This window comes from Ranitomeya variabilis, chromosome 1 (assembly GCF_051348905.1).
Source record: "Ranitomeya variabilis isolate aRanVar5 chromosome 1, aRanVar5.hap1, whole genome shotgun sequence".
Taxonomy (NCBI): domain Eukaryota; kingdom Metazoa; phylum Chordata; class Amphibia; order Anura; family Dendrobatidae; genus Ranitomeya; species Ranitomeya variabilis.
Window position 1 is genome coordinate 977,641,000 of NC_135232.1, and position 25,864 is coordinate 977,666,863.

The following is a 25,864-nucleotide window of genomic DNA, read 5'->3' on the forward strand; positions in this document are numbered from 1 at the left end:
CATGCAGATTATACTCCGATGGCACACGGACTGTACTCGGATGGCACGCACACTGTACTCTGATGGCACGTGGATTGTACTCGGAAGGCACACACACTGTACTCGGACGGCACACAGACTGTACTCGGATGGCACGTACACTGTACTCGGACGGCACGCGCACTGTACTCGGACGGCACGCGGACTGTACTCTGACGAGAAGTGGATTGTACTCGGACGGCACACGGACTGTACTCGGACGGCACGCACACTGTACTCGGACGGCACGCGCACTGTACTCGCATGGCATGCGCACTGTACTCGGACGGCACGCGGACTGTACTCGGACGGCACACTGACTGTATTCGGACGGCACGCACAATGTACTCGGACGGCACGCACACTATACTCAGACGGCACGCACACTATACTCGGACGGAACACGGACTGTACTCGGACGGCATGCACACTGTACTCGGACGGCACGCGGACTGTACTCTGACTGCATGCAGATTATACTCCGATGGCACACGGACTGTACTTGGACGGCACGCACACTGTACTCTGATGGCACGTGGATTGTACTCGGACGGCACGCACACTGTACTCGGACGGCGCGCGGACTGTACTCTGACGGGAAGCGGATTGTACTCGGACGGCACACGGACTGTACTCGGACGGCACGCACACTGTACTCGGACGGCACGCACACTATACTCGGACGGCACGCACACTATACTCGGACGGCACGCACAGTGTACTAGGATGGCACTCACACTGTACATGGATGGCACACGGAATGTACTCAGATGGCACACAGATGAAACACGAACTTTACACGGACAGTGCAGGGACTGTACATGGATTACATGTGGACTGTACACGGACGGCACACGGAATGTGCTCAGATGGCACACAGACTGTACATGGACTGCATACTGACGCCATCCATGTGCTGTACATGTTTTTCACGCACTCATAGAGTTGTATTGGCCCTTATCATCTGTGCTGCTGGAAAAAAAAACCGGACATGTGAACTGCACCATAAGTTATGAGCATGTGGCATCTGTGAAACCCCGTACACCACACGGCCGTGAGGCAGAGCCCAACCGCACATCTGCTCTCTCCACAGGCTGCACTGTATACTGACCCTATACTCCCATTCAGGCACAGCCCCTCTGCCAGCCAGCAGCCATGTTACCACACAGTACCGCACCGCTCGCGCTTTCAGCTCTTCAGTTACATGATTATTGTATCACGTCATAGCATTTACATTGAATGTAACACACGAGCATCCACCAGTGGGAACGGCGTTAACCATCTCTCTCCCACACTGCAGCCCAGAGACACGGCGAGCTGAGGCTGCACTGTGGCTATGGCGTTGCTGCAGCAACAAGAGCAGCAGAGGATGGCTCCCTCCTGTGTCACCGCTCACGGCCGCGGCAGGCAGGCAGCATCCTCTGCTCAGTGCTGAGGCCCAGAGCTGCGCTGCTATTGGCTGCTGCTGGCTGTCTATCATCAGGGGGCGGGGCCTCTGCTCTGCTGCTGCGCCCGGCTTCCTCAGAGCTGCAGAGACTGTCGCTAGTAACTCTTTGTGGACCATCATCTTCAGCAGAGGGAGAGGAGAAGCCCTGGCAGAATGGTAGGTGCTCTGTGTGCGGGGAGATGCTGTATATATATATATATATATATATATATATATATATATATATATATATATATATATATATGTATATATGTATATATATATGTATATATGTAGTCCTTGGTCAGTGCCCTATAGCCGGAGCGCCTCACACACATGCCTAGCTCTGTGCTGACACCCTGCTCAGCTGTGTGGGTGGCTGTGCTGCTCTCCATGACTGGACCCCATTGCTCACCAATTACTGCCATTATTAGCCACATTCCGCAATGAGCTCATTGTTTTTGTTGTTATCACCTTTTTTCCGCTGTAAAATATCAGTATTTGTGGCTGTGTACACTGTATGTAGATGCTCTGCTGGAAATGGCAGGACACCCATCCCTGGGATTATTTTCCTGCCAAATGGAAGGAACAATGAGATGCAACAATGTAACAGAGCGGCAATGTCCCCAAAATGTGACTACGAGGACACTGCCACGACAGCCCCCGCCGGCCGCTACAGTCCCTGCCTTGTGGAGAAGGCCCGGGACTAAAACGCGTCATGTTCGCTGGTGACAAGTCATAATATGTGCTTTACTTCAATGATTTTTAGGAAATGACGGGGTCACTTATTTGTGGAGTACATTTTGTTAAAATTCTTTTTTCTAGGGATAATGTTTGACATAAGCTGCCGAGTATTTGTGTCTACAGCTACCACCATGGTGTTGGTTCTTAGAGCGTAAATTTCTGTAGTTCTTTTTTTATGAGGATAGAATATACAATGGTGTATGAAATATTGTTATTAAATTAGTATTAATATTATCTAATAGACTAATATAGGAACGACTGAAGTGAATGGTTGCGCTGATCAAATATGATCTATTTATTTGGTAAAACCTGTAGGCAAATACGTTTTGTATTGAACATAGAATAGATGCTATTGTTTCTCCAGAAAAAATGAAAAAAAAAAGTGTTTATGTGTTCATCATTGCGTGTGACCTGCCATTTATCACGCAAAACTCATCAGCGCTGATATGAGAAGTTGCGTGTCCGCCTGGTGTATTGTGTGACATAAAATCTCATTGAAATATAAATACAGCAAAAACATCAGCCCAAGAGATCATTCACCGCTGAGTATACAAATGATACAGATGAGCAATATACAGATATGTATGTTTTTTTTTTACAAAAAATAAAGTATATATTGAGCAAATATACACAGATGAGGTAAGCATGACAGATCATGCATTTTCAAAGTCAGTCCATTGAATTCTATGGTACGAAACTGAAATTTATTTTAATCCTGTCTGTCTACTTAATGTCATAATCTAATCTCTTTTCTAATATAATTTAATTAAAAAGTCCCTATTGTTCCCTCACTACACTATCTAACTGCTTTATTTTTTTTACTACTTCCTGTGTTATGACACTTTGAAAATACTAGTGCATGCTGGGATACTCAAACGAGTCATCATCAGGGGGGCGATCACTGCCACAGACTCTGCCTCCACCCTGAAATGAAGCATCATCAGTGAACACCGTTTCAGGGGCTGGGATAGTCTCCTCTCTACTGTCATTTGTCAATTCTGATGTAAACTCAGTCGGCTGTCACTGTGCAATGTGTAGAGTGACAGTGCACTCCCTCACCTGCTATGACAAGCCAGCAATAGAGCGCACTGTCATTGAGCATTGTAAGGAGAAAATCTGGCAAGCAGAGATCAGCCCTTTTCTGCAAGTGCCATCACTTGCGAGGACGAGGCTTTTCTCTGCTCGCTGGTTCTCTCCTTATAGCGCACTCTCTTGCTGGCTCATAGGAGCTGACGAGGAAACACATTGTCACTGTGTACTGGGATGACTAGTGCATGGTGACAAGATCCTACTGAGCATCCGTCGGAATTGACAATCGACGCATGCTCAGTATAGCAGGGTCTAGACCAGCTCCTGAAACAGAAGTCACTGATGATGCTCTGCTTCAGGGTGGGATCAGGGGCCGCAGCAGTAACCGCAACCTCTGGTTCCTGATGATGACAAATTTGAATATTTCATTATGCACTGGGATTCTCAAACAAGGCGTCACCAAAAAGGAAGAATTAGAAAAATAAAATAAAGCGGTTGGCTAGAGCAGTAAGGGAGCAATAGTGACATTTTAATGAAAGTATATTAGAAAAACCGATTAGATTATGCCATTAAATAAATAGAGATTTAGATTTCAGTTTCATACCACTCCTTTAAAGCAACACTTACAATACAGACGCTTTGAAACTGCAAATGAAAAAAAAAACACATAAATGAAACTAAAATGTTTTGGCAGTTTTAGAGGTTTACTTGTGATTGATGCAGTTAATAATGATGGACAATGTTAAAAATATGTTTTACGTGGTATTATATGTGGGAACATCAGAACAAAAACTAAAGTGTGGCTATATCCCATATTTTATACTGTAGTACACATTTTTATTAAAAATATTTTACTAGGTTGCCCTTTCAGTAATGAGCCGCTTACCAGGAAATCATCGGTTCAGACTGTGAACAGCCATCATCTTCTCCTCCTGACTCCTGAGCCATTTGGGCCAGGATTTTGTCATAACACAAGAGCAGTGGTTTAGCAACTGGGGTTGGCAGAGGGGGTGGTTGTGCAGGCCCCTGTTAAACTCTAAGGTAGAGCAGGGAGACATCATACCAGATTCCTAAGGAGGCAGGTGGCCAAAAAGAAGTGAGTGACTTTCAAAGACCTACGGTAAGATTTGGTGGCAGCAGGAACAGACCCTAAAAAATAGGAAAAGTCAATAGCTCAGTGATTCTCTTCGGTTGCTGTACTTCCACACTGGAAACCTGTATGTGCAGAGGGCAAGATTCAGTCAGTTATAAGGAAATTCTAGGAGATAACGCCATGTCTTTTTTGAGGGAAGATGAATCTTAGCTATCATTGGACCTTCCAACAAGACAATGATCCTAAGCATACCTCAAAGTCCGCCAAGGCTTGGCTTCAGAAGACGTCCTGAAAGATTCTGGAGTGGGCCTCACAAAGATCTGACTTGAACCTCATACAAAATCTTTGGTGGGATTTGTAGAATAGACTGCCCCCATCCCTAAAGGGAAATATGCAAATGCATGTAGAAAAGACGCGGTGTCTCTGCGGTGTTGGATGTTTTGATCTCCCCGAAGTCATTCATCCTTATGTTTATAGTCTTTTCACTAGGCACTGCTCCTAATAGCCAGTTTCCTACTCCACACTGATGAGGGGCAAATACCCCGAAACAGCTGTCTGTGGATGGATACCATGTTTTGGCATAGGTGGTTTTTCTTTATTGGATGCTGCCCTTCCCGTGGTTGTTCCTTCCCGGTGAAAGACCTGGCTATTCATTGCTTGCGTTGAGAAACACGTGATGGTGTCTCCGCGACTTTTCTACATACTCTTCACCAGGTAAGGCACACACATGCAACACATTCTGAATCCAGGCCAGGAGGGGGAGCTCAAGACCCGGATTCAGGGGAGCTTCCCTGTATAAAGATCCTGACCTGGAGGAGGAGCTAATTAGTTGTTCAGTGACACAAAAGGAGAAGGAAGTCTGGAACTGAGTGCAGACAGAGAGGCCTGGCAACCACGAGGGAGCTGCAGCCTCTGGGAAGGAGTAACCTGTTGGGTTGCATGTGGAGCAGCCAGAAGGGAAGTAACACAGGAGAGAGACAGAGCTCAGAGTCGAACTGTGGCAGGGCACCGTCGGAGCTGAAGCGGAATAATCCGGGTACCGGGAGCCCGAGCCTTTCGTGGACTCTAGGACACGGAGCAGAACCGGAGGGCATAACACTACATGTCACCTGCCCGCATTACGCCTGAGATGCAGCAGCACTGGAGGAGCCTGGGGCATCTGAGAGTCCCTGTAAAAAGGCTCATGCTGCCGACATGCAGGTACCTGTCCCAGGACAGGGGGAAACAGGACCTTGTAGGAAGCTTAAAGCAGCAGGGATCTCACTTAGAAAGGCGCAAGTAGGAAAGGCTCATGGACCTCTACTGGGAAAAGAGAACTCTAATTTGCCTCTTAGTCGGCCGGACCACCGTCATCCGTGCCTGGTACCCTGGACTGTGGCCTGTCACCCACAAGTAAACCAGGTAAAGACTTACAACTCGTCTTCTCTCATTTCTTCACTGGCTATACCATCCCCGCCACACACCATAGGACCCCTGAGGACCCTGCTTCACCTGTGGGAAGTGTAACACCTGGGCTGCCACAACATCCCCCAGGGGACCCCTCTAATGCAGCGTTGGTCCCCCTATTGACCGAACTCCACAGGTGGCGTCACGACAAACTTTGAACATTTAACCCCCTTTAACGTTGATGCCCAGGGCCAGGACCGGGTCGCAGCCACCGTGACATCCCCCTTTGCGATTGGACCCGGTACCGAGTATCCCACTGCCCTGTGGGCGCATCACAAACATAGGGTATTATCCGAGAGAGAATCAGATTAAACTCACCTCATATTAATATTTAGAAAGCATGTCAAATGGAAAATCAGCTGCAGCAGATCCAGGGGTCAGCAGTTGACCATAAAACATCAAAGTATGGAAGGAGAGCTTTGTGAATGGTTTCCGTGCTTGCTGACAGTTAATGAGACATATATCCCAGAATATAAAACGAAATAGTGGTTTAATCGACATGTTTCAAAGTACAAATGACTTCAGGAGAAAATTGCGTTGCTGAAGTCATTTGTACTTTGAAACGTGTCAAATAAACCACTACCTCTCCTTCCATCCTTTGATTGGTTTATAATTACAGCAGAAACTTTGTGCAGTTTGCTAATAAAGCTAATCTGCAATGGAGAGAGGGAGGTTGTGAATATTTTGATTGCAACTGTATCTATAGAATGTATTTCATTTCACAGTTATATATACATGAATGAACACCTGCCTCCATTCTCCCCATTTTATTAATGCTTTTATGTTGTTGTAGAATCATAGAATGCTAGAGTTGGAAGGGACCTCCAGGGTCATCGTGTCCAACCCCCTGCTTAACGCAGGTTTCACTAAACCATTTCAGACAGATGTCTGTCCAGCCTCTGTTTGAAAGCTTCCATTGAAGGAGAGCTCACCACCTCTCGTGGCAGCCTATCCCACTCATTGATCACCCTCACCTTCAAAAAGTTTTTTCTAATGTCTATTCTGTATCTTCTCCCTTTCAATTTCATTCCATTGCTTCTCATGTTTCCATGTGCAAATGATAATAATGATACATTAGAAACGCTGCCTCATATCTGCACCAAATAAGGAGTAAAAGGCATAAAAATGCAGCAAAATTCAATAGCCAGAGAAGAATGTTATTGCGTAGTTTGGTGAAGACACCTGCAGAAAACAAAAAGCACAGTATTTACGCAACATGTGAACACGAAATACCATCGAAACCTTCAAAAAGAGCCTGAAGACCCACCTCTTCCGACAAGCCTACAACCTGCAGTAACCACCAATCGACCAAACCGCTGCATGACCAGCTCTATCCTCACCTACTGTATCCTCACCCATCCCTTGTAGATTGTGAGCCTTCGCGGGCAGGGTCCTCTCTCCTCCTGTACCAGTTATGACTTGTATTATTTAAGATTATTGTACTTGTTTTTATTATGTATACCCCTCCTCACATGTAAAGCGCCATAGAATAAATGGCGCTATAACAATAAATAATAATAATAATAATAATAACATGGCCTTAGGCTATGTGCACACGTTGCAGATTTGGGTGCAGAATTTTCTGCACAAAATCTGCATCTCCTGGCAGAATCCGCAGCTGCGGTTTTGATGCGTTTTTTGCGCGGATTTTATGCAGTTTTTACCACTGCGGATTTCTATTAATGGAGGGGTGCAGAAACGCTGCAGAAACGCACAAAAGAAGTGACATGCACTTCTTTGAAATCTGCAGCGTTTCTGCGTGGATTTTTCTGCACCATGTGCACAATTTTTTTTTTTTTATACATTGATTTACATTGTACTGTAAATCACAGTGCAGATCTGCAGCGTTTCTGCACATTTTTTTCCAACACTAAACTTTATCAGCATGCACAAGAGATAAATCTAGCATGCCAAACTGCAGCAAAAAATGCTCAAAAAAGCAGCAAAAAGGCAGCAAAAAAAAAATCAAGAAAAAACAAGGAAAACATACTTTTTTCTGCAGCTTCTTTCCTGCCAAGAGATCAGGTTTTGCTGCAGAAAAAAAATAGGCTGAAAAAATGCCTAGTGTGTACTTACCCCAAGAGTTTTTTTTATAAAAGATAATGGGTTAGCAACATAATTTCGCAAACCTTGAACATTGGATGTCTGTGAGTAAAGCACTGGTATAAGAAGAATAAATAATAATAATAACAATAATAATAATAATCTTTATTTATATGGAGCCAACATATTCCATCGCCTTACAATTCAGAGGTTCATATACAACAGTCATAACTAACATACCGTATTTTCCGGCATATAAGACGACTGGGCTATAAGACGACCCCCCAACTTTTCCAGTTAAAATATGAAATCTTCTTAAAAGTCGGAGGTCTTCTTATATGCCGTATGTCGTCTTATAGGGCCGGTGACTAATGTGCCTTTTGGGGTGGGGAGTGGTCCCGATGATGAAGAGAGGGGGCGTCTCACAGGAAAGTGGGAGTGGAGTAGCCCCCTGGTACCTCATTGCGGCAGCGTGGGGGTCTCTGTGCTGGGGAGCGGCGGCTCCTCATTGCGGTAGCATAGGGTTCCTGTGCTGGGAGCGGCAGCTCTTCTTCGTGCCGTGTGTGCTGTGGGGCGGTGCATCTTCTTGCAGCGTCGGGGCTCCTCCGGCATCTCCGCAAGGCCCGGAGGCACCGGCAGCTCCATTGCTCGAATGCGGTGGCCTCCGGGAAAATGGCCGCTGGGGGCGGCGCATGCTCAGATTCAGATCTCGTCCCGAGATCTCGGGAGACGAGATCTGAATCTGAGCATGCGCCGCCCCCAGCGGCCATTTTCCCGGAGGCCACCGCATCCGAGCAATGGAGCTGCCGGTGCCTCCGGGCCTTGCGGAGATGCCGGAGAAGCCCCGACGCTGCAAGAAGATGCACCGCCCTACAGCACCCACGGCACGAAGAGGAGCTGCCGCTCCCAGCACAGGAACCCTATGCTACCGCAATGAGGAGCCGCCGCTCCCCAGCACAGAGACCCCCACGCTGCCACAATGAGGTAACAGGGGGCTACTCCACTCACACTTTCCTGTGAGACGCCCCCTCTCTTCGTCATCGGGACCACTCCCCCCCCACCCACCATATGCACATTTGTCTGTACCCGGCGTATAAGACGACCCCCGACTTTTAAGAAGATTTTGAGGGGTTAAAAAGTCGTCCTATACGCCGGAAAATACGGTAGTTAAAGATAATACAATAAATAAAGCGAAAATAATGACGACTGCTTGTAAGAGCTTGCAATCTACAATGAGGTGGTGGTGACACAAAGTACAGGTGCTTATTTACAAAGATGGTCCAGCCATCTTGAGGGAATGAGTGATAGATAAAGGCTGCATGAGCTAGTCACCAGACAATATTTGTAGTGCTTTTGGGTGCGGTGGAGTATGATGGAGAATTATATTCAGAGAAATAGAGAATGTGCTATTTATTAAAAGGACTTCGATTAGGGAACGTGATAGGCTGTCATATACAGATGTGTTTTTAGGGAGCACCTAAAACTGTGTAAGTTGTGGTTAGTCCTAATTTCTTGGGGTAGAGCATTCCAAAAAATTGGTGCAACTCGGGAGAAGTGTTGGATCCGGGAGTGGGAGGTACTGATTAGTGCAGATGTTAGTCAAAATTCACTTGCGGAGCATAGAGAACGGGAAGGCCGATAAAGAGAAATGAAGAAGGAGATGTAAAGGGGTACCCCACTGTGGAAAGCTTTGTGAGTGAGAACAAGCAATTTAAATTGGATCCTATAATGTATGGACAGCCAGTGCAATGACTGGCACAGAGCGGAAGTGTCCTAGTAACAATTAGCCTGGTTGCTGCATTAGGGAATTACAGTAGTTAAGGCTGGAGTATATCAGGGCAACAGTGAGGGTTTTGTTGTTTCCATGGTGAAAAAGGGGCGGATTCTAGAGATGTTCTTCAGGTGCAAGTGACAAGTTTGGGCAAGAGATTGTATATAGGGGGTGAAGAAAAGATTAGTGTCAAAGCCATGTCCTTTATGCTGATTGAGTGGAGCATAGAGAGTAGGAGATGGTGGTCAAAAGTGTTGAAAGCTGCAGAGAGGTCAAGAAGAATGAGCACAGAGTAGTCACCTTTACGTTTTGCTGTCAAAAGGTCATTGGTCACTTTGACGAGTGCAGTTTTGGTAAACTGTAGGAGACAGAAGACAGACTTGTGATGGATCTAGAAGAGACTGAGTGGAGAAGTAATGGTAAGGCAAGAGTATACCAGGCTCTCCAAGAGTTTAGAAATGAAGGGGAGATTGGAGACTGGTCTATAGTTACTGTATTTGTGCAGGATGAGTCAAGAGAGGGTTTTTTTTAAATAATGGAGTAATGATAGAGAGTTTGAAGGAGTGGGGGAAAGTACCAGAAGAGAGGGATAGATTGAAGATTTTAGTTAGGTGAGTAGTGACAACTTGAGAGAGAGACTGGAGTACGTGTGAGGGAAGGGGGTTAGAAGTGCATCTAGTAGGACTTGAAGAAGAGTGGAGGCTGGAGACTTCTTCTTCTGTGAATGGGTCAAATGTGGAGAGTGAGCCAGGGGATACGTGGGAAGGGATGGGAGTCATAGCACTTGGTGGCTGGGAGCTGATTTCCTGATGGATATTTTCTATTTTATCTGTAAAGTAGGAGGCAGGATCATCTGCACAATTGTCCATGATAGGGGCATGCACTTTAGGACTGAGGAGGGAGTGAAAAGCGTCAAAGAGTTTTTTTGAGGTTGTTGGATAGTGAGGAGATCAAGGTGGTGAAGTAGGTCTGTTTGGTGAGGTTAAGTGCAGAGTTATAGGGTCTTAACATATTCGGCACTCCTAGAGCATCTCCGGAGAAATTGAGTTTGTGATGTGAGCCTGGACTGCTTTTCTCTGTGTTTGAAGCTTCTGAGGGTGAGGGGCGCTACTTGGTCTAGGCTGCTTCTGAGAGTGTCATTGTAGATATATACATTCAGATCAGGACAGGGAAGAGAGGAGATTAATGACAGTGATGAGTACTTATCTGCCCTGTTGAGGGCAGAATAAAGTACCGCAGTGCACAGGCGCCGGGAAAGGCCAGAGAGGCCCAGCGCCTGCACACTGCAGGAATTTGCTCTGCCCTCTTACATATATTTTTGTAAATACTGGCAGGAAATAATATCCTTTCATGTTATGCAGTTGCTGACGAGATATCAGCTTAAGCAGGCAAACAGCCTAGGAATAAATCAGATTACACAAAAGATATCCTTACCAGCATCATACTTTGGGGTACTAGTCCTGAATGCGGGATGATTACTGCTGCTATCAATTTCCATTTAGGTTGCTTATAATATATTATTATTATTTATTATTATATATGGGATTTTTTTTCATTTTTCTTTTTTTTTCTTTATTGGTTTACTTCTTGCAAAGGGTGTTTTTAAACATCTAATATGTATTGTATTTTGGGGGGATTTTTTTGTTAGTAGAAAGTGTATTTCTTAGTAGAAAATATAACTTTTGTTAGTAGTGGGTATAGTTTTTGTTAGTAGAGGGCATACTTCTTGTTACTAGATGGTGTATGTCTTGTTAGTAGAGGGTGTTCTTATTGTTAGCAAATGTGTATTTCAACATAGGAGAGGTTGTTCTTGTTAGTAAAGAGTGTACTTATTTTTACAAAACCTCAATACATTACCGTAACTGGAATATACGTTGTTATGCTTGCAACATGTAGGTGCATGTTCACACTGGCCACTAAACAGACAAAACCTAAGATAAAAGCAAAGTGAGAAAATATGCTACAGTAAATAACTTGCAATAGTACATTTAAATAACATAGAGTACTTGGTAAACATAATTTTGATTGAAAAAAAGTAAAAGCCATCCCACCACGTCACAGTGATCCTATTCGGGATGGTCCTAACTTCTAGTATTAAATCCTTACCATATGTCAAATGACATAAATGTGAATTAAGGCCGAACAGGACATAATTCACATTTAAGTCCTTTGGCATATGTTAGGATCATCCCGAATAGGGTCACCGTGACGTGGTGGGATGGCTTTTATTTTTTTAAATCAAAATTCTGTTAACCAAGTACCTTATTTAATTTTCATGCACCATTGGTATCTATTTACTGCCGGGTCTCTGCTTGCTTTGTTTTTATCTTAGATTTTGGATTTATTGTTAGCAGAGGGTGTACTTCTTGTTAGGAGAAGGTGTACTTACTGTTATCAGAGGGTGTACCTCTTGTTAGTAAAGGGTTCAACTTTGCTAGTACAAATTTTTCCTTATGTTATTAAAGGATATACTTCTTAGTAAAGGTTGTATTTCTTGTTAGCAGAGGGTGTCTTTTTGGTAGTAGATGGTATTCTTATTGTTATCAAAGGATGTACTTATAATTAGCAGAGGGTGTATTTCTTGTTAATAGAGGGTACCCTCCTTGGTACCAAGGGATGCACTTCTTGTTAGCAGAGTGTGTACTTCTTGTTCTTAGAGAGTACACTTTTTGTTAGCACAGGGTGTTCCAATTGTTAACAGCGTGTGTTCTGCTATTTTACAGAGGGTGTTCATCTTACTAGTAGAAGGTGTACTCCCTGTTAGGTGAAGAGTTGATTCGCGTCAGTAGAAGTTGTACATCTTGTTACCAAAGGATGTACTTCTTGTTAGTAGAGGGTGTTCTTATTGCTAGCAGCAGGTGTATTTCTATTCAGCAGAGGGTTCTTACTAGTTGAGGGTGTACTTCCGGTTAGGTGAAGTTGTGCTTCTTGTAGGTGAATATGTACTTCTTGTTGGCAGTTGATGTACTTTTTGTTAATAAATTATGCACTTCTAGTTACTACAAAGTGTTAGTAGAGAATGTGATAATGTGTGCAAACTGTAAAGCGCTGCGGAATATGTTAGCGCTATATAAAAATAAAGATTATTATAGATTATTATTATTATGTGCTTCGTTAGTAGAATGTGTATCTCCTGTTAGTGGAGGATGTACTTTTTATTAGCAAATGTTGAGACCTCTTTGTTAGGAGAAGGTGTACTTCCTCTTAGCAAAGGTGTACTTTTTGTTAAAAGGTGTAAGAATAGAATGTACTTCTTGCTAATTTTGTTAATTGAAAGAGTAACTCTTGTTAGTAGAGGGTATACTTCTTTTTAGCGGAAGTCATACAGCTTGTTAGTAGAGGGTGTACTTGTTAATAGAAAATGTACAGGTGCTTCTCACAAAATTAGAATATCATCAAAAAGTAAATTTATTTCAGTTCTTCAATACAAAAAGTTAAACTCATATATTATGTACTCATTGCAAACAGAGTGATCTATTTCAAGTTTTTATTTCGGTAGCTCAAAAGTCATTATCTCAGTAAATTTGAATAATTAACAAAAAACACCTACAAAGGCTTCCTAAGCGTTTAAAAAGGTCCCTTAGTCTGTTTCAGTAGGCTCCACAATCATGGGGAAGACTGCTGACTTGACAGATATCCAGAAGGCAGTCATTGACACCTGATTGTCATCTGCTAGTGTAGGTCCACTGTGTTTTATCAAGACCAAATTCAGCGAAGCCATCTACCAAGAAATTTTAGAGCACTTCATGCTTCCCTCTGCCGACAAGTTTTTTGGAGATGGAAATTTAATTCTCCAGCAGGACTTGGCACCTGTCCACACTGCCAGAAATACCAATACCTGGTTTAAAAACAACAGTATCACTGTGCTTGATTAGCCAGCAAACTCGCCTGACCTTAACCACATAGAGAATCTATGGGGTATTGTCAAGAGGAAGATGAGAGACACCAGACCCAGCAATGCAGATGAGCTGAAGGCTGCTATCAAGCAACCTGGGCTTCCATAACACCTCAGATATGCCACAGGCTGATTGCCTCCATGCCACACCACATTGATGCAGCAATTGATGCAAAAGGAGCCCCAACCAAGTATTGAGTGCATTTACTGAACATACATTTCAGCAGGCCAACATTTCAAATTTTAAAATCATTTTTCAAGCTGGTGTTATAAAATATTCTAATTTACTGAGCTAATGACTTTTGGGTTTTCATTGGCTGTAAGCCATAATCATCAACATTAACAGAGATAAACACTTGAAATAGATCACTCTGTTTGTAATGACTCTATATCTATCTTGAGTTTCACTTTTTGCTTTGAAGAACTGAAATAAATTTAACTTTTTGATGATATTCTAATTTTGTGAGAAGCACCTGTACCTCATATTAGTGGAAGATGTACTTGCTGTTAGCAGAGGGTGTACTTCCTTTTAGCAGAGGGTGTACTTCCTTTTAGCAGAGAGTGTACTTCCTGTTAGCAGAGGGTGTACTTCCTGTTAGCAGAGGGTGTACTTCCTGTTAGCAGAGGGTGTACTTCCTGTTAACAGAGGGTGTACTTTTTATTAGTAGAAGGTGCACTTAATGTTAGTAGAAAGAGCACTTCTTGTTGAAGATGGTGAACATCTGACTCACAGAGGATGTGCTTTGTATAGTAGAAGGTATACTTATTATTATAAGAGGGTGTAGTTCTCGTTAGTACAGAGTATACGTATTGTTAGTAGAGGGTGTAGTTCTTGTTGGGAATAGATGTACCTCCTGTAGTTTTGAGTGTGTACTCACTGTTAATGTTTAATAATGTATAATTATACATTTCTTTCTTTTCTCATTTACAGTATGGCTTTGTCAACCATGCCTTGGAGCTACTGGTGATAAGGAACTATGGGGAAGAAGTATGGGAAGATATCAAGTAAGTCGTTAAGTTGCTAACAGGATCTTCTTTATATCTACTATCCGTATTTTGTAATGTTTTTCTTGTTTCAAAAATTATGAACACTTTGGTGAAATGTTAATATAGCAGACCTAGTGTTATCAATTGGCACAGCATCCCATGATAGGTTATCGGTAGTTACTTACAGGAATTCAGGCTAGCTGAAGTTACTTTAAAGCATAAAGTTTCAGTCACTGAGGCAGCAGCGGAGCTGGATCAATGACTATTCTGCATATAGAGAGCGGAAGCCTACCACGCCCCGGACATTTAGTGACAGCCAGCCCCAATGCTGAGCAAGTCAGTCAGTGCGGGGAGCGTTTTTACAGCTACCGCTTTCTATGCTCAGAGCGGAGATTGTGTAATAAGTAGGTACTGGAATGCAGTAACACAAATGATGCAGAACAGAGTTTAACTATATTTAATCTCTTAAAAGTAAGGATCTCCTCGCAGGGAGATAACAGGCAAAAAAGGAAATGCAACAGGTAAATGTTATAACAAGTGGTTAAGTAGACAGTCTTTTGTTAAGGCCGGGATCACACATACGCGAGATACGGCCGAGTCTCGCAGGTGAAAACCCAGCTCTGGTGCCGGCACTCCGGAGCGGAGCCTGCAGCCGCACAGCAATACATGGAGCTGCACGCTCCGCTTCGGAGTGCCGGCGCTAGAGCTGGGTTTTCACCTGCGAGACTCGGCCGTATCTCGCGTATGTGTGATCCCGGCCTAACAGTTTCACTTATCGTGGCTTCACAGCTCGTCACTTGCTGGAGGTCCCGAGGGTAGAGCAACGCCGGCAGCAGTCGACGTGTTGTCTTCAGGCATTTCCGCCCTATACACGATCCTGCTTCTGGCGGCAGCGGGCGGTCTCCAGTTTTGCCCGCTTAGCCCCTAGTCCATATAACTGCGGAGCAAAAGGATAAAGCTTTCTGCAAAGTTCAACTTGGCATGTGTCTCTCTGAGCAGCCCCTGGCACCCGAATAGCTGCTTGGCCTGCGCTCCTCTGTGTGTCAGCCATCACCCGGAAGTCCACTCTGCAATGTTCTGCCTGGTGCGCGTTACCCTGCATGCTCGCCGATATCAGTAAGACTCTAATTCAGCCACCCTGTCTCTGCACGCTGCGGCCTAACGTACCCCTCTCTGTGGCTGCGATCCGTACCCTTCACCTAGGTTACCGGCTCGCTCCGGCTGCAATTGCATTTCCTCCAGCAACAGGAGGAGGGGGCCCAGGAGTTCTAAACTCGGTACTTCAGCAGCCCGGTCCTCCCTTCTATAAATGAACCAGCTCCAGCGCCGTCCCCATGACTGAAACCGGTATGTTACAGGAAGGAATAAAGTACATTTCCTCCCAGCAGCGAGGGTCTAAGTGCCTGCACCAGGCAGGTTCAAACCGTTATCTGCAGATTAACCCAATATCTGCAGGTTAATAGTGTTTTTTCACAGGACATGTCCCCTTTATATGGACTTTGAGGGGCCAATATATTAGACACTCACCAAAAGTATTACCATTTTAAAAACCACACCCCTCACATACTTCAAAACTGCTGTCAGGAAATTTGTTAACCACATAGGAGTGCATTGGTACCCAAAATGTGGCTACAAACTGAGTTTGGACAAACCGCAGTGCTTGGAAGGGAAGAAGCACCATTTGAATTTTGGATCACAAATTTGGGTCAGATAGGCTACATATGCCATGTTGCATTTGCAGGACCCATAAATTGTCCCAACAGCAGAAAACCCCCACAATGGACCCCATTCTGGAAACTACACCCTTCAAGGATTTTATCCAGGGGTATAGAGAGCTTTTGAACGCAGGTGCTATACAGAATTTGATTACATTAGGCAGACAATGTTTCTTTAAACCCACATTTTTCACTTTCACAAACAGGTAAAGCATAAAAGTGGAGCATACAGTTTGTTATACACTTTCGTCTGAGTGTTGCAATACCCTACATGCAGTCAAATTTTGCTTGAACATATGGCAGGGCTGGGAAGGGAATAAGCGCCATCTGGTACTTGGAGTCTAAATTTGGGTGGAATAGATTTCAGACAACATGTCTCATTTACAGAGCCCTTTACATTTGAAAACAGCAGAAACACCCCACAAATGACCCCATTTTGGAAACTAGAACCCATCTAGAGATATATTGAGCATTTTAACCTGTAGTCGATTCACACAACTTTTGAACATAAATGTCAGACATATATTGCATATATTGGTTAAATAAAACTATCATAATTCTACTGCTCAAACCCTGAGTGCAGAGTTTTTTTATCTGTATATAATTATGGATTGGATCCCTACTTGGGCACCGCTACTCTGACAGAGTGACGTATAGTCACAGAATTGTTTTACACTGGAATGCGGAAATATAATACTTTAGTGGCAAAAATGTAGGGTTTTTTTCCTACCTGCAAATTTGGCAGTTACACAAGGTTTAATAGGTGAAACTGGACCCCACAATTTATTGTTCAATTTCTCGCAAATGCGGTGATGCACCATATGTTATTATAAACTACTGTTTAGCCATATGTCAGGGCAGAGAAGGAAGGAGCACCATTTATCGTTTGGAGAACAGATTTTTTTTAGAATAGTTTGTGGCAACATTTGTGGGGCCCAAAAGGTGACGGAACAGCGCACAGTGGGGCTCAGTAGCAGGGGAATATTTGGATTTGAGAGTGCAGATTTCTTTGGATTTTATTTGAGGGGCTTGAAGCCATGTCACTTTTCCAGAGTCTTGTTCTACCAGTAATGTGGGAACCTATTTTTCCAGTGACAGATGATAGACATGAGTGGGGTCTGGTTTTGTGTGGGATATTTAGGGTTTTTATTGGTAACAGTTTGGGGTACATAACATTCTTTGATCGCTTCCAGAATAAAGCTGGATCCCAACTTTGTTTTCTACGCTAAATGCTTACGTGGGGTTTTCCATGTACATTCCGCAAAAATGCGATTCAGAACCACCCATCATAAAGAGGCAGATGGAGACACTTTGGCCTCTGGCGTCTGTTCCGGTGGTATCTGTCTTTTTAGGCGTGCACAGAACTGTGATCGACCACACTTCTGCGCTTAAAAAATGGCTAAAATCATGGTACACCACCTTAACAGAGACCAGGTGGAGTCCAAAATGACCCCATCTGCCTCATAAGTGAGTGGTTTGTCTGAATCACGTTTTTTGAGATTTAAGCAGATATCCCAATGTACAGTTGTGCTCAAACATTTACATACCCCGGCAGAATTTTTGCTTTCTTGGCTTTTTTTCAGAGAATATGAATGATAACACCAAAATGTTTTCTCCACTCATGGTTAGGGGTAGGGTGAAGCCATTTATTGTCAAACTACTGTGTTTTCTCTTTTTAAATCTTAATGACAACCCAAAACATCCAAATGACCCTGATCAAAAGTTCACATACCCCATTTCTTAATACCGTGTATTGCCTGCTTTAACATCAATGACAGCTTGAAGTCTTTTGAGGTAGTTGTGGATGAGGTTCTTTATGTTCTCAGATGATAAAGCTGCCCACTCTTCTTGGCAAAAAGCCTCCAGTTCCTGTAAATTCCTGGGTTGTCTTGAATGAACTGCGTGCTTGACATCTCCCCAGACTGACTCAATGATATTGAGGTCAGGAGACTGAGTTGGCCACTCCAGAACCTTAACTTTTGCTTCTCTTTTGCTGCCTTAATCAGTGGAGTGGCCTGTGAGCTCCCAATCTGGGCAGTTTCAATGCAAATGCGATCCTCCAATGCTGCAGAGTTGAAGCAGAAATGTACCATTAAATGTAATTGCTTGATGAAAAAAACTTTCTAAGTTGCCAAACAGTGTTTACATGTATAGTGGAGTGTTTGATGCGAATTATATTTGCAAGACCTAGTCCATCTGTGACCATTGGGTATGAGCCTTGATTAACGCCTGCTACCTTACTGCATCTGTGGCTCTTCTTTTGATTAGCTGACCTGGCTCAATGTCACTTGTGCATCACGCTACATGAATGCTGTTGGATAAGGTCGGCTAATCAGAAGAAGAGCCGGGTATGCCGTCCGGTAAGAGGTGTTCTCAGGACTCCAGCAACCTTAAATTATCTTCATGGCCGATGAACAGGTCTTATGAATCAATTCACACCAAATGCTGGATAAATCTATGCATCTACTATAGCTTTAGGTCGTGTGGGAATAAGGTTGTATTGTTATCCAGCGTTGCCAACTTGACTTTTTGACTTTTTTTTTTTTTAAATCAGACAATATTTTTTACAGACACATTGGAAATCCATATTGAATCTTTATTTTTATAAGTGATACATGTGTAGAGGCCGGAATTCTGATATGAAGACTTTTCCTGCTCATAAAAGTTAGTAGTACACATAACCTGTATAAGTTTCTTCAACCTAAAAAAAATCATGCATACCTTCATTTTCTGTTACGGATAGGACAAAGGAGTGTCTACTTTTACAGACTGTCCTGTCATTTCTGGACGGTTCACAATCCTGTTGTTGGCCAAGAAGGGAAGCAGAGTAAACCTAACCTTTCTCAAGATTCCCATTATTGATATACAGTATGCAATGCTTCCTGATGACATCACCATCCATGGTTGCTTTGTTTCAATTTAGGTGGTCTGGTTTATTATACCGTGGTTTATGAGATAACACTGTATGTAATACAGACTCGTTGACATAAAGAATGTTAATGCACATCACTTGAGGTTCTCAGAGGTACTCACCTAGGGCAAAGCATTTAATTTAAACCTCATATGACATTCAATGTAAGTGTAAAAGTTCTTTCTCCTTCTTCTAAAGTGGAAAAGTTATCCTGTTCGCCGATGTTATTGTAATATATACGTCCCATGTTGTTTCCTTAAAAGGAAAGCTCTCTCTCCCTTTCTATCTAACATGGAAGTCGCATTGCATGAGTTCCAACTAATCTTTCCAGCTTGACAAATACATTTTTCTATCATTCAAAATTGTACTTTCTGGGCACAGAAAATGAAGAAGTCCACCGATTACAGTAGTAGTAATTACTGTAGTCTTCAAGATAAGCCACTAGTAACTCATGGACCTATCTGACTCTCATGACCCTTATTAATCCGTTGAGTAAAGGGGGTTGAAAGTGCTTTATGAAACCAGTAGTGGGTGTGCCTTGTATTACAGCAACTCAACTTCATTCAATTGAAAAGGTTTGGGTTGTTGTAATACCAGGCACAGCCACTATGAAAAATATAGAGTACTTAGCAAACAATGAATGTGGATGTGGTGCTTTCTGAGTGAAGGACTTGACTAAATGATTTATTACATTCATTATACTCTATAAATGCTAAGTAGCTCAAGGCAGGTTGGGCGAAAAGGACTAAAGACTCCCATACACATCAGACTAATGTCTACCAAGCCTGCCAATATCATTGGGTTGACTCTATGGTGTATGGGGACATCAACCGCCTGATGGTCAGGAAATGTTGATATCACATGTCTTATTTTGAACAGCTGATCGCAGCATTGTTCTGAAAATAACCCACCAGCCGCTGTGCCAGTTGGTGGCTTTCTCATAAAGAACACAGGAGCACTTGACCTGTATATAGGAGAACCAGCTGAGATGGCTGTTCCATTGCTCATCCAATAGCTTTCTAATGTGTATGGCCAGTTTAAGGGTGAGTTTCGCTGGTTTATCGCCGCTGTTAAACATCAGTCAATCTTATGCATGCAAGTCGATTAGCGATCATTTAATAGACTGTTTAGACAGGCCGACTCTACTGCCATACGCACAGAACGATCAGCCATAAAATTGTTCTATGCACACAGAATATCATTGTTCTCGGCAGCACATGTTCTGTTTACGCAAGATGAAATACTGCGGAGAGTGATCACTTAAGCAAACTTAAAAATCATTTTACCCAATGAACCAGTGCTTTACTTAATTGTCAGGTGATTGGAAGCCTGTTTAGACAGTCCGTTAGTCAAGAGATGAGCTTTCCTAAGAACGCTCATTCCTGCTTACCGGCCAGTGTAGTTTGGAACAATTAAACCCATGGCCTGCTGATAATGTAATCAGTCTAAGTGCTTTTAGTGCTTGTATTGTGTTGTTCTTTATGTGCCGAGGTAATTGATAGGCTCTCAGTATTGAGACAAATTTTTATATATATATTCATTTTTAATGTATTGAAATAATAAGGCATATTATGTAACAAGGTAACAATTGCCTTCAGTAAGCATCTGTTAGGGTTTTCTTTTATTCGCTGTTTTGAAATCCCTTTTTGAAAAATCCCTTTTAAATCGATGATGACATAGCCAAACGTTGCTGCATGCTCTTGTTTAAGGGTGAAAGCACACTTAGCTTTACTGTCGTTTTCATTTTTATTTCATAAATCAATAGTACTAATTCTATCTAGATAGGAGGGAGGAGGGGGAGGGAGGAGCTCTGTCTGTAGCTCCTCCCTCTTCCCATCTACATATAATCTTATCCGTAGCGCCTGCCATCTCCTGTCTCAGTAATGGGAAAGTCTGTCCTCACTGAATACAGATTTTACCGCAGAATTGAGAATTTTGATAATGTCTGATCAATTTTGGCAGATAAGAAGCAGATTTCTCTGATAAGATATACGGTATTACAAATTTCTCATTTTCATATGTATTATTGATTTATGAAATGAAAATTAAAAGGATCATTACTATTTAAAAACAGGAGATCAGTAGAGAAAATACTAGTGGACCTAAGGCCAGATATAAATGTATACACTACCTTTCCAAATTTTGGGGTCACCCAGACAATTTTGTGTTTTCCATGAAAATCATACTTTTAATAATCAAATGAGTTGCCAAATGAATATGGAGAGAAAAGTTAATACCCCCACAATTTTTGCTACAGGATAGGAACTGGTATACCGATTGCTACCAATTTCCAGGCATAATTCAGAGCGCACAGTATATTTGAGTTATGTTGATAGCTGCATCATTGAGCTCCATGGATTGGTAGTATTAGAAATACCTTCATGTTACTGCAGAGTAAGAGAAATGATAAAATATACATAATTATTCTGCTATATTAGGTCTTGCAACAATGAATTGTGTATCTTTTAAAGGGTATTTGTCATCAGAGAAGACCACCTATTGTTTAAATCAGGGCTATGTGTTACATTTTTTTTTTAATTCTTGGCAATGTTATTTTATTCCATATTATCTGTACTAAGCAGTTTAGGACTGGACCATTTCTCCTGTTCCTTATCAGTAACATTTTGTTGCTTTTTTCGTACATGCAGTTGAAAGATTTCAAATTATTTATTGTTATGTATTATTACTATATATTTATTCACTATTTTTTTTATCAAATAAGGAGTTAAAATAATTTTTGCATCTTTTTTTCATGACGGGACCGACTATGAATAAGGGACTTCTAAATGATAAGTGTGTTCTTTTCTGATACAGGAATGAAATATATCTTGGTACCGTGTTAGCCAGTAGATTGAAAAATATTTAGAATTGAGAGTCCTCAGTGGTTGATACCTTTTAATGGCTAACTGAAAAGATGGTAACAAATTGCAAGCTTTCGAGACTACATACGTCTCTTCATTCAATGAAGAGACGTATGTAGTCTCGAAAGCTTGCAATTTGTTACCATCTTTTCAGTTAGCCATTAAAAGGTATCAACCACTGAGGACTCTCAATTCTAAATATTTTTCTTTTCTGATAGTATATTTATGATGGGGATTTCTGATGATTACCTTATCTGGTGGTGTGCATTTCTGATACCACACTTGGGATTATGAACAAGTGACTTCTTAAATGATAAATGTTTTATTCTTATGTCATATTTGATGGTGGAAATCTCTGATACCATACTGAACAAGAGATCTCTAATGATTAATGCGTATAATTCCCTGATTCCATACTGATGGTTGCTTTTCTGATACCATATTGGTGGGTCGTTTCTGCAGGGGTGATATCTGACGGTTTACATCGATTGGGAACACTGATATTAGGCTGACATTTACATGTCCTTCACACTGTATGGATGGTAATAATGCCACCCAATAATGGTGTTTAATGTGAGAACAAACATTCGTATGTGCTCCATGTATATGATCCCTAATAGGAGCAATAATATACTCTGGTGACCCTCTTGAATTCCATTATTTAACGGAGGGTCCAGCTCCCTCACTACCTGCAGGGATAATATAATATATGTCTACACAATCCCTGTACCTCAGTCATTTCCATCTGTATAAGTCACTTGTTTATATCCTGGAGATTCTAATGGGACCAAGCTGTCTACACAAAGATACCCAATAAATTAAGCTGGAGACCTTGATGCACATACGCTTCAAATTTTTCCAACTTTTTGTTTTGTGTCTACAATTTGGGCTAGGGTGCAATAGGGTGAAGAGGGACACCGACACTGAGCAGGGGCACCACGGAGTACAAATTAAGGTGCTGACCTCTGCTGCCAGGAAGGGAGAGAATTTAGGAAGAACTAGGGACTTACTAGGTCCACATATTTACCTCCTGAGGAATTATTGGGTGATCCCACACATACCGCATTGTGTATACAGCACTTGAAAAGACTGAGACTGTAATAAACAGTCTCTGCCTTCTCTAATGGGGAGCTCGGCTGTGTTTGACAGCTGGCTGTCGACTTCCGCAGCTGTACGGTCACATGCAACTGCTGTACTTTGCAGTGACGTTTTAGAATGTCACTACAAAATAGAATGCAGACCGGGACCTTTGGGTGTGACGTATCCTCGGGCAGTGGAGATGATGCTGATGTGTATCTTCCCTCGGTATGGCCGGACTCAGCTCCTCTTTCTCTGCACAATGTTTGGTGGCAATACCTTGCTGTAATCCCTCATTTTATGTGAGGTTATTATTGTTTCTAATAATTAGACATAGGAAAACAAAGAAGAATGGAGACTATTACAATGACTGCATACTCTATTGCTCAGGAAAACTAAAAAATGAAAATGTTTCCTGAGTCTGAATGACTTTGTGTCTCGGCTGCTGATCCTTGGTAAACTCAATGAATCTTCTTTTTTAGACAGTGTGTATTACTGTTAGAAAACACTTAGCCGGGGCAATATGGCGACCTTAGCGGTGATACCTGTCATGTGACCAAATTTTCCTGGGTGTCGCTGGTATGTCACAGTACAATACAAGGGAATATGGTCACATTGTGACCCTCAGGGTTTCCAGCTGCGATAAGCAAGTCCAATCACATTGGATTTTTTTCACCTTACATGTCGTAGTATCCTTGGGGTCGAAACTTGACCATATTTACTTGTATTGCACTGCAATGTAGCATCGACTCCAAGCAAACTTTGGTCTTGTGACAGATCGCAGCCAATGTCGCTGTGTAGCCCCAGCCTAGTAGTATATACTATATGCTAGAAATGTAACCTTGGCCCCACAATGTTTTTTTTTAAATATCTGTCATTCACATGTCCTTGAAGTACAGAATGCCATAGATACTGATGCTGATCATGGGCAGAATATATGTTTAGTATTTTTTTTGTCAAGTTCTAAGGTGCTTGTGGTTGGTAATTATTAATGACCTTTGTTAATATTTGTTTCAAGTACAATACATGAAAACTAGGGTGTCTGCCCTGTTGGGGTGCACTTATATAGCGCTTGGGAGTCTAATAGTATGGGCAACACTAATAGGCTGTAAGCCAGACACTGTGCACTACCTGTGTGTCACCAGCGCCCTATACAAGCCACTTTTGTGCAATCTAATAGTAAGCAATCACCCCCTCCGTGAATTAGTGGTTGTCTCATCAGTATTTTGCACCTGTGTTGCCGCCATCTTTATTACATGGGTTTGCTGCATCCTGATAGCGCTTAGTTCTGAGACCTGAGATCTTTTTACTGTGTTAATTCTTGAACTTTAGGGGGAGTTTTAATTTTGCTTTTCACTTTACTGGCGCACTGTAGAGCCGGCTGTCAATCGGTGCCAAGTCGTGACTCTAGCCGCTACTCTCCATTTTTTTTGTTTGGTTGACCACTCGATCTGTAAAAAAATGCAAAGACATGTGAACAGCTACAAAGACTGTAATGGGTAAAACACAGACAGAAGATGTACATGATTCAAGGGGGTTTTGACCCCAACTGGCACAAAGCGATAAAAAAATAACAAACCATAATATTCTTACCGAGGAATCTTCACAGTGCGGTCCCCGATCACAGCTTGTTTACAGTGTGATGACACATACCGTACATCACCGCAGCGGCCAGCGGGTGACTGTCACATTTACATGTCAGGTTGTCTAAAATTCCATTTAAAGCAGAACAACACATTGATATTATAAGCTCAGACCTATTATGATGATCAAAGAATACATTTGTGAGACAATGACTGAGTTCTAAAAATAATTAACTTGATAGTCTGTTTTAATTTATAGAAGTTGCACCATGCCAGAAAAATGTGCTTGATGTCTAGCCATATATAGTCCTAAAACTAGGACTATACAAGAGGAATTCTCAAGTGGTATATATAGTTACAAACTGATCAAAAGCATTGATGACATAAAGTATAGCTAGTGGAAACGTAAACATGAACCTCTGTATGTGTATGATGTCTTTGGAGATCTGACTCCTCTGCTCATGTAGACATTAAAAATAACATGTAGAAAAGAAACATTTCGGTTGCCTACAGTCTCCACCAGAGGGAGCTAAGGGGTTGACTGAATGTCAGCATTACAGTATACAGTAAGCTTCCATACTCCATCTCCTGGCAGCTGCAAGTGGTCGTATCTTAGCTTTTACACAATATGATCTTCAGAAATGAATTATCAGATTACATGTAAATACAATCAGTTTTGCAATTTACTGCTTATTCCATTTTTCAGCCGTTCTGGAAATATTAACAATTTTCTTTTGTTTACAGTTTGTTGCCTTGGGAGCCGACCACCACTGCTAGACAGCAAAACAAATGCAGTGCTGTACATGCTGTTTTACATTGATCTTATAAGCATTGCACTAGAGGTGGCCACTGGCCAGGATGAGAATACCAGCCCCCAGCTGTCTGCATTAGCAAGGCTGGTTGTCAAAAAGTGGGGGGACCCCTCGTGTTTTTTAAAATTATTTATTTCAATAATTAAAAAATACGGCATTGGGACCCCTCTGTTCTTGATAGCCAGCCTTACTGAAGCTGACAGCTGAGGGTTGCAGCCTGACTTGTTATCAAAAATACAGGAGAACCCACACTTTTTTAAAAATTATTTATTTACAGCGCAGGAGGCGGGTGATGAATACTCCTATCAGTTGCACCTGCTCTCACTGTTATTAGCGGCAGCAGGGTTTGGCTGATGGGAGCAGTAGTCCTATCAGCCGACACCAATGACCGAAGGTAAACTTTATACTTCCGAATCCGATCACAGATGTGAGCGTACGCTGTCTTTTGACAGT

At 42.4% G+C, this 25,864-nt stretch overlaps 1 protein-coding gene across 1 annotated transcript in view; it reads left to right on the forward strand.

The window, feature by feature from the left end:
• Positions 1–1,499: 1,499 nt before the first annotated feature.
• The window catches only part of GUCY1B1 (guanylate cyclase 1 soluble subunit beta 1), a 99,714-nt gene continuing 75,349 nt past the window's right edge, over positions 1,500–25,864 (forward strand). Inside the window, exons 1-2 of the mRNA XM_077279395.1 lie at positions 1,500–1,621; positions 14,397–14,470. Coding sequence (XP_077135510.1) covers positions 1,619–1,621; positions 14,397–14,470 — 77 coding nt within the window. The 5' untranslated portion in view covers positions 1,500–1,618. The remainder of the gene's footprint in view (positions 1,622–14,396; positions 14,471–25,864) is intronic.